Source organism: Bos taurus, chromosome 5 (assembly GCF_002263795.3).
Source record: "Bos taurus isolate L1 Dominette 01449 registration number 42190680 breed Hereford chromosome 5, ARS-UCD2.0, whole genome shotgun sequence".
NCBI classification, from domain to species: Eukaryota; Metazoa; Chordata; class Mammalia; order Artiodactyla; family Bovidae; genus Bos; species Bos taurus.
The window spans coordinates 1,635,252-1,645,556 of NC_037332.1; the positions used below are offsets into that span (position 1 = coordinate 1,635,252).

The following is a 10,305-nucleotide window of genomic DNA, read 5'->3' on the forward strand; positions in this document are numbered from 1 at the left end:
TGTTTTTCTAAATTCTCAACAACAAAAAAATCCATTTGGGGTTAATCTCAAAGCTCACAGCCATAGCATGACGTCATCTCCCTGTGTGACCCATGCCTTCTATAAACTCTTTCTTGATTTCCTAGAAAAAAGAATTAGTCAGAAAATGGTGTAGCTCTTGAGTTATATCTATTTACATTCTTCTCAGAGGGCTTACAAATGACACCAGGAAAAAAAAAAGGGAAACAAATCTCTTATTGCCCCAACTTTTGACAGGGTCCTCTGGTCTGGTTAATGGGGCATGTGTAGGCAGCACTGGGGTGAATCTGTTGTTTTTGTTCCTGTTGGTACGGATCGAGTCATCTGGAAATGGAAATCAGCCAGAAACATGGACACTGAAGGGCATTGTCTGCCGTGAATCTTCTCGTTCTGGTCCATCAGCTCTGGTCATTAGCATTCTTCCATTCCCATATTTCAACACTCCGACATCCCTATGATTGCTACTTTCGACCATTTTTACAACTCAGAAATTCTTTCTCTCTGAAATGTCTTCTGACTGTTTGCAGAGAATACGTAACACAAGAGCTTTCCCTAGTGTCTTAGCTTTGCCCTACCCTTTACCCCATCCCTGCTCACCTTGGCCTGAGTGTCTAGGGCCCTCTCACAGCACTTGTGAATCAGATCAGATCAGATCAGTCGCTCAGTCGTGTCCGACTCTTTGCAAATACATCTGTTCAACTTTTATTTGAATGAACAGATAGTTTTGAGCCCAGGTGGGGACAACTTTATTAACAGTTTTATAATAATTCCTGTATAAACCCGCCTATTAATGCAGTTTTGAATGTGGTTACCTTTTGCGGTAAACTCTGCTTTTGCTGTTTCAATTATAGTCCATTTGTAGGTTCCGGATAAGTTGTCAGAAGTTTTGGTGTAGTCCTTCTAACTTTTACAGAACTCTGCACAATTCATCTTCTTTTATTGAACTGAGCACATTTTAGAATGTGTGCTTTAAAAGCCTCAGTTTTCAGGAATAAATGTTGCACTTCAGAGTTGCCCAAGTACTTCCAAGCAGTGTCTCTATAGTTTGAAGGATACCTTTCCTTTTTCCTTCTTATTTTTTGACGATGTTTATTTTTTATCTTTGAAGATATAAAGGAAATAAATACGGAAATGCTTGTAGAAACTACCATACATCTGCTAACCATAAAGAATATCAAAAACATCTCAGCAATGATTGCTCTCCCTCTCTTGTTCTAATCATTTTTTCTGGGATGTGCTTTTAGGAATTCCAGAAGTGTATTTGGGAAAGACCTTTCTAAACCTTCATCACTGTGGGGAGCAGTTAATAATGAGCTAGATCAGCTGGAAAACTGACTTTACAAAAGGTTGAAAATGGGATAATTCTTGCTATTCACTCACAGTCTAGCGTGTTTCTTTCGTTTTTGCATTCTTGTTCTATCTCAGAGTTGACTTAACTGTATGACTGTCATTTAAAAAATTTATTATTCACTCATTCCTTCACTTATTTTACTCAACAAACTCAAAACTGAAAGTCTCAGTTTTCAAGAATGTTTGTGTCTTTACGGGGTAAAATCTAACAAAGGGATGGATATGGGTCTTTGCTGAATCCAGTCCTCCAGGAGAAGCAACAGCACGGTTTGTTCTTGTTAGTGGGTAAAGGACTCCTTGCTAGTTGATGAATTTGCTGAGTCTTATCTCAGAAAGTTTGCTGTTGTTCAGTCGTTAAGTTGTGTCTGACTCTTTGCGACCCCGTGAACTGCAGCACGCCAGCCTTCCCTGTCCTTCACTATCCCCCGGAATTTGCTCAAAACCATGTCCATTGAGTTACTGATGCCATCCAACCGTCTTAATCCATCTCAAAAATGAAAGGTAATTTCTCCTTCCTTTTTACAGGTAAGAGCACAGTCTAGTTCTTTGTTCCCTTGAGGGCAGAGATTATCCTTTTTTTGGCAAATGGCCTTAGCATCTACCTCATAAGAGTCGCTGGAATATTACATACAAATATATTTGTTCTGCTTTTCAGGTTTTGACAAAGCTGGTGGTTTTTGAAAATTTACTTATTATTATATTTTGGCTTTAGTTTTAGGATATCCTTGCATGGTGAATTTCTGGCTCTGCTTTTACGTAGCTGTTTATCAGCATTTCCATAACAACTTTATATTTACTACAATCATTTGTATTTACAGCCACTTGCGGCAGCTCTGTGAGGTGGTCAGAGGCTGGTCATTACGGCCAGGCTGTGGAGGCGGCCCAGGGCCCCCGTGTGTTCCCTGAGGCCTTCGAGGGTGTCGGCGGGGTGGCTGGAGTTAGGACTCTGAGAGCCTCTGAGCTGCTCCACCTGTACTGTGTTCAGATGGCCCCCAGCTCCCTTCCTCCCACCCCTTCCTTTCCCGAAGCAGCGCTGTTAGTAAGAACAGAGCAAAGATCAGACAGTGGGCGCTGGAGAAGGGTCTTTGGCTTTTACACAGGGATTTCTTGTTGAGGGAGTTTGTCCCAATGCCCCCTCCTGCCCCCGGAATCTTGTTCAAACTGTTGAAACTTTCAACATCACTGATGAAAAAAGTGTGATACCATCGTCACCCAGTGTAGCAACAGGGATGTTGTGACCATGCTGTGCTCAGTTAGAAGGAAAAACATTTGAGGGAGGTTCAAAAAATATTATAGACATGCATACATACTTATTATACAAACGCATATGTTTGAGTTCTGATGTAGGAAGAGATGATTGTAGTGTGAGTGTAAGGGTGTTTTTATTTAGGATCTAGAGCCCAAACTACTAGACTTCACACTTGAGTTTTCCCCCAACTTTAACCAGTCCTAATATAGAGGGTGAGGATCACAGGTTGACATCTAGAAGAGCTGAGAATAACTCCGTGTTATTGCAAAGGCAGGTGGCTGGGAGGAAGGAAGATTTTAAACTGATAAATTCAGGCCTGGCTCTGTTGCAGTCTAGGAACTGGCAGTCTCATAGCTAGGGCCATCCTTCTTTCTCGATGGTTCCAGCAGAGTTGCCCCAGTGAAGGAAGGTGTGGCTCAGTGCGTGTGTACACCAGGCATCACTGGGAGCCTGAAGCAGCCATGATAACCAAATTTACAGAGTGCTTCCCACTTGCCTGATGCTTCGCATGCATTTTCTCATTTAATCTGTACCACATTCCCGGGTTATAGACACTGTAACTATTCCCGTTTTCCAGATGAACACTGGAATAGGCTTACAGAGGTGGAACAACTCTGAGAAATTTTTGATGCTGAAAAGAAATTTCTATTTAAAAGACTGGAATAGGCCAAAAAAAAAAAAAAAAAAAAGCCTTAAATTCGTGCACTAAAAAGTCAATTAATTGGTAATGGCCATCTCTGTTGGGGAGGGTGGGAAGACCATACCCAGGCCCAATGGGAAAGGCTGCTAGGGTGAATTTATGCGGGTTGAGGTGGAGGGAGGGGACCGTGGAACGAGAGCTGTGTATTTACCTGACCCAGAGATGGAACCCAGTTTTCCTGCATTGCAGTCAGTCTCTTTACCATCTGAACCACCAGCGAAGCCCTGTGTATTGCAGGCCCTGTTAGAACTGTATTGCAAGAAGAGCTTTAGAGTTCAGGTAGATATAATCTTTGCAGTTTCTCAAAGAGGGAATTGCATCCTAGCCTGGGGAATTTTCACTCATCTGGTAAACCTCTGGGACAGCTATGTTTAGAATCCAGGTCTCCTGGTTCCTAGTCCTGGGTCCTTGCCTTTTGCCCTGTGGATAAATCCAAAACAGCCCTTTTGGAGGGTATGTAGATGAGAGGAGGTGATTCTCAAGCATTCCTGCACTTTAAAAATGGCTTCGGAGTAAAAAGCTTTCAGCCAGATTCTCTCAGCATTAGAAAGCCTCTCTCTGCAGGAAATTGGATTAATTTTTGCAGACTTCAGGATATCAGACTCTTAACACTTTGGAAAGGATTTACCACAGAACTCCCTGGGGACATCAAGCAGTTTGGCTGTATGTTTACAGAGAATCGACTCTGGACACAGAGGAGAGAGTGTGAAACTTGTTCCCTAAAACCAAGGTGGCTTACAGAGAGATGTGGGTAGCAGTTGAGAAGCAAACTCAGTAGCTTTGCTCCGCTGAGTGGTGGAACCAGTGGAGACATGAACGATAGTCATGAACCCTTGAGCTGTGCTTTAGTTTTCAGAAGCAGGGGCCCTTCATGGGCTGCATGGATGTTCCTGGAGGTCATCGCACAGGAGAGCTTCCCACCAGTAAGTGAGATACTTATCAGTGTGATTGCCACCTCCTGTGTTGGCCTCACTCAGTGGCTGTTCCCCCAACTCTAGACTCTTCATTCTCCAGGCTAATCCTTGGGTACCATTATCATCCCTATATTTTTAACAGCCAAGGGGTAGAACTGGTCTCATACTCCATGGATGGAGCGGTCCCCAGCATATAACCAGCTGTTGGATGCAGCAGGATCTTGAGGATAGACTACATTGTTGAGAGCTTAGAACAGTGAACTTCCAATTGTCTTTTTGATGATTGCATTAGTCAAGTGTGATATATATTACCTAATGGTCTTTGCTTCAAATCATATGCTGTGAATATACTGACTTTTCTTAAAGGCAGAGCGCCTTGCCCTGTGGGCTTTTTCTTGGTCTACTCTCATCTCATATTTCTGTTAAAATGACGAAATGAGCTCATTTGAGTATCTAGTAGAATCATCATATGATACATTTTTCTAAAACTACACTAATTTTTGTCTCTGTTATTATATACCAGAGGCATCCTCTACACATGGTGACTGCTAAAGGCGCTACTGTCCTGTCGCAGCCAAGGTCTGTCACACTGCAGACCTAGGTGGATAAGTTTCCTCCTCTTCCCTTGCTTGTCCTTGGCCCAGTGAGAAATCTGGCTCAGCAGGGAGCCCTGAGTGAGCTGTGCCCTGAACGTTCATACAGCCTGTTCTGCTACCTCTCTGCCTGTGCCCCTCAGTGCGAGTGTGAGAACATGCAAACATCAGGGACACTGTCAGGCACTGTCTTCCTTTTTGTATGTACTGATGGATAAATGGACAGTTAGAGCAACATACTAAATAAAATGCACGCAGAGTGTATGGCTGCAAAGAAAACAACTGCTAGTTCTGAAAATCATGGGGAACCAATAGGAGGCCTATTCTTTGCAGAGGAGCAACAGTTCAGTTCAGTTTAGTTCAGTTGCTCAGTCATGTCCGACTCTTTGTGACCCCATGAACTGCAACACACCAGGCCTCCCTGTCCATCACCAACTCCTGGAGTCCAGCCAAACCCATGTCCATTGAGTCGGTGATGCCATCCAACCATTTCATTCTCTGTTGTCCCCTTCTCCTCCTGCCCTCAGTCTTTCCCAGCATCAGGGTCTTTTCAAATGAGTCAGCTCTTCGCATCAGGTGACCAAAGTATTGGAGTTTCAGCTTCAAAATCAGTCCTACCAATGAACACCCAGGACTGATCTCCTTTAGGATGGAGATCAGTGGAGAAATAGCTCCATAAAGAATGAAGGGATGCAGCCAAAGCAAAAACAACACTGAGTTGTGGATGGGACTGGTGATAGGAGCAAAGTTTGATGCTGTAAAGAGCAATATTGCATAGGAACCTGGAATGTTAGGTCCATGAATCAAGGCAAATTGGAAGTGGTCAAACAGGAGATGGCAAGAGTGAACATCGACATTCTAGGAATCAGTGAACTAAGATGGACTGGAATGGGTGAATTTAACACAGATGGCCATTATATCTACTACTGTGGGCAGGAGTCCCTTAGAAGAAATGGAGTAGCCATCATAGTCAACAAAAGAGTCCAAAATGCAGTACTTGGATGCAATCTCAAAAATGACAGAATGATTTCTGTTCATTTCCAAGCCAAACCATTCAATATCATGGTAATCCAAGCCTATGCCCTGACCAGTAATGCTGAAGAAGCTGAAGTTGAACGGTTCTATGAAGACCTACAAGACCTTCTAGAACTAATACCCCCCAAAAGATGTCCTTTTCATTATAGGGGACTGGAATGCAAAAGCAGGAAGTCAAGAAACACCTGGAGTAACAGGCAAATTTGGCCTTGGAGTACAGAATAAAGCAGGGCAAAGGCTGATAGAATTTTGCCAAGAAAACGCATTGGTCACAGCAAACACCCTCTTCCAACAACACAAGAGAAGACTCTACACATAGATTACATCACCAGATGGTCAACACCAAAATCAGATTGATTATATTCTTTGCAGCCAAAGATGGAGAAGCTCTGTACAGTCAGCCAGAACAAGACTGGGAGCTGACTGTGGCTCAGATCATGAACTCCTTATTGCCAAATTCAGACTGAAATTGAAGAAAGTGGAGAAAAGCGATTTAGGTCAAGTATGATCTAAATCAAATCCCTTATGATTATACAGTGGAAGTGAGAAATAGATTTAAGGGTCTAGATCTGATAGACAGAGTACCTGATGAACTATGGACAAAGGTTCGTGATATTGTACAGGAGACGGATCAAGACCATCCCCAAGAGGAGCAACAGCTCTCATCAAAGCACATTTTGTTTCTTGAAACTGTGAAGTTGTTTTAAAAATGTGGACAGAATTACTAGCCATGTGGAACCCCGAATCCCCTGATGTTTCCTGCGCTACATTGAATATAGCACAAATGCAGGTGCTGGTGTAGTGACCTTCCACATATGATGAAGTTGTTCTGTGGGCCAAGAAAAAATCAGTTCACTCCATGGGGCCCTCTGCATTCCCTGATTCACATCTGCATTTATCTGGACAACGGGACTTGGCGGGAAAGCAAATCTCACCCCGGGTAGGAGCGTGTGCCCTTTCTCTCACCCGTCAGTCCTTGGGTTCACTATTGTATTTTCACACTTAGGGAACCATGGCCTTCTTCACAGAAGGCTACCAATCATTCCAAGCAGTGTGAAATTGTTGGGGGAATGCAGCAGTAATATTGAACAGGAAAGGTTTTTCAGTGTTTCTCCGGGAAAACCTTAGCAGTTAGAGATTGAGAAGTGCTTTGGGTGGACCAGAGGCTGGAACAGAGTGTCTTCAGAAGTCAGCCAGCCCAGACTTCTCATGGACACTCAGGAAATGGGGGTCCAGAGAGGTGAAATCATCTGCCAAGGTTATCCAGTTAGCAGCAACGCCTGACTAGAGTCCATGTTTTCTTTTCTTTCTTTTTCTGTGATTTACCACTTATTCTTATTTATTTATTTTATTGGAGTATAAATGCTTTGCAGTGTTGAGTTGATTTCTGCTGTACAACAATGTGAATCAGCTCTCTCTCTCTCTCTACACACACACACACACACACACACACACATATATCCCTCCCTCCTGAGCATCCCTTGCACCTCCCCACCCCATGCTACCCCTCGGAGTCAGCACAGAGCACCAAGCTGAGGCCCCTGTGCTACCCAGCAGCTGCCCACTATAGATATTTATTTCACACGTGGTGGTGTGTACACGCCGATCCTAACCTCCCAAGTCATCCCACCCTTTCCGCCCCCTGTGTCCACAAGTCCAGTCTCCATGTCTGTGTCTCTGTTCCTGCCCTGCAAATAGGTTTTCTAACTCTCGGTTCAAGGCTGTTTCTGCTAACTTTTCTCTCTCTGCCTCTCTCTCCCAACCAGTTTATCATTGAAATTAAGAAGGAAGGAATCTAAAGGGGTGTTTCTCAAAATATAATTTACAACCACCTGTCTGAATCACCTTGGATGCCTTTAAAATGCAGACTTCTGGGATTTATCCAGACTTTTCACATAAAATTGAGGCCTGGGTTTCTGCATTTCCTACAAGCTCCTCTGTGATTCTTAGGCACATTCTGTGCAAGAACTACAGATCCAGGGGCTATAAATAGGCAGGTGGCAGGAAATGAGTGCTAACTTTTAGCATCACTGGATTTATCTTGAATACGATCATTCATTGTTGCTTGCTGTTCTTAGTGCCAGTCATGGGGTGAACTGAACAGGGCTAATGATGGTTCCCAGAGTACCTGCATTAGCTTTCCTGTGTCCATCATGTCTGCTCTGAGCATTAAGTATAGCTATTAATATTAGCTCTTTTTTTTTTTTTTCCCCCACCTGGAAATATTTATCTGCTGTATATTGCTCTGCTGTGCTTGAGGGAAGGTAAATGAATACTTTGCATGTATCCTCAAATATACAGGCCCACTCCAGCCTCTGTTGGTATGTAGTACCTGGCCTCAAAATGTCTCACAATGAGTCCACAAATAGTTCAGTCAGAGTCCCATTACCTCTCCATGCAGGTAATTATTACTTCTGCCATTTAAGGGAAATTCCAGTCCATTGCTGGAAGCAATAAATTTAAGACCATATTTGTTCTCTCTCCTGTTTCTATTCATAGCATAGATTTAAAATTTCATTTCTGTGGAGTTGGGCTTCCCAGGTGATGTGGTGGTAAAGAATCCGCCTGCCACACAGGAGATGCAGGAGAGGCAGTTTTGGTCCCTGGGTCAGGAAGATCCCCTGGAGGAGGAAATGGCAACCCACTCCAGTGTTCTTGCCTGGGAAATCCCATGGACAGAGGAGCCTGGTGGGCTGCAGACCGTGGGGTCACAGAGTCTGACACGACCATGCACGCATGCACATTCTGTGGGGTTCCAGCTCTGAACGGTCCTTCAGTATGAATTTGGTTAATAGTAAATAAAATAATACCATTATCTCCTTTTTGCCCCCTCAGCTACTAACAGACTTCAAAACGACCAACCAACCAAACAAAACCCTTCACAGTCTGTTTCCCCTGCCTTGGGGAGAGTTCCCCGTGCTATGGTGGATGAGTAACTGGGCAGTTCTGTGGGAGGCCGGAGCTGCTCTGGAGGAGTGTGAGCTGGTGGCCCTTCGGCAGTCTCATCCGGGACTTTAACGGGTTTCACGGTGTGTTTTGCAGCATGCTCTTTCTGACAAGGCGTGTGTGAAAGCCTTTGACCCAAAGACAACCTGCTTGCAGGAATGCCTTATCACCACTTTCCAGGAAGCCTACTTTGTTTCAGAAAGTTTTGAAGAAGCCAAAGAAAAGATGAGGTAAATTTCTTTTGCTTCCATCTAGAGAACATGACTTTTTATTTTGCTAGTTCTCTTCCTTCCTTATATCTGTCTCTTGAGCCTGTTAGGGTTGATCCCACATTCTCCTCTGTTCTGTTTATTTTGCAGGGACTTCGCAAAGTCAATTACCCGTCCCTTCTCAGTCTACTTCAATCCCTACACTCAGAGTATTGAAATTCTGAAGGACACCAGGAGTATTGAAAACGTGGTGCAGGACCTCCGCAGCGATTTGAACACCGTGTGTGATGCCTTGAACAAAATGAACCAGTATCTGGGGATTTGATGCCTGGGACCCGTGTCACTGCCAGCATGATCTTTTGGGGGCTTAACAACAATTCAATGTCATATAACACCGATAGCTTTCTGTGTCATGGCTTGGCTAGTAAGCACACAATTCTCTGTATTCCTACCTACTTGTAACTTACTGTGATAATGTGCGAAACACCATAAAGAACCCAATGGCAGATAGCCACTCACTGTATGGAACAGGCTTAAATGTCTTAAATAAATTTGACATTCCAGCTTAGTGTCCTTAGCTAAACTGTAGCTATTGAAAATTGTTAACAAATAGCCCTCTTCTGACTCTAGCTTGTGACCTTTTCTTTCTGAGATCAGAGCCTTTCCTTTGTGTTCATTAGATAAAATGAAAATGGCAGTGAAACTGTTTCTATTTTCTCCAGTGTGAGTGTTTTCACAGCACTATTTGAGATAAACCCAGAATTGTATGAAACTTCCTATCACATTACTAAAAGATTCAGTATTTGCTTTCAAAAATGGATATGAACACACTAGTTGGAATGGTTTTCAGGATGATTATTTATACAATGTAAGAAAAGTGAACTTTTCACACATAGAATATATAGATTGCATTGATCTTGTAGAAAAACTGAGTTGTGGCTGCTTCCCAAAGTATTTTGGAAGAAAATACTTCCAGAATGGACATTAGGAAAGACTAAACAGTAGAGAATAAATCTTGGGAGTGTGAATTTTATGCTGAAATAAAGTGATTATTCTGCTCAGGTGTTTAACCCATTTCTCTTGGAGAATAATAATATTCATAGAGCTTTGATTGCAGTGGTATAGAAATTGAGTCACAGAGAGTTAAGTGATTTGCTCAGAGTAGCACAGTCAGTCATGCATCAATGTTAACAGCGCATCACATCTCACTTTCGGATTGCTAAGACATTCAGCTTGGTGTGTGTATGTACTTATGAGGTGTAGTCATAGAAGGGAAAGTAATGCTTATCAG

The 10,305-nt window shown here is 43.1% G+C and overlaps 1 protein-coding gene across 1 annotated transcript in view; it reads left to right on the forward strand.

The window, feature by feature from the left end:
- The window catches only part of TPH2 (tryptophan hydroxylase 2), a 103,127-nt gene extending 93,550 nt beyond the window's left edge, over positions 1-9,577 (forward strand). The window contains exons 10-11 of the mRNA XM_015470867.3: positions 8,902-9,035; positions 9,165-9,577. Of these exons, the coding sequence (XP_015326353.2) occupies positions 8,902-9,035; positions 9,165-9,339 (309 nt within the window). The 3' untranslated portion in view covers positions 9,340-9,577. The remainder of the gene's footprint in view (positions 1-8,901; positions 9,036-9,164) is intronic.
- The last annotated feature ends 728 nt before the right edge of the window (positions 9,578-10,305 follow it).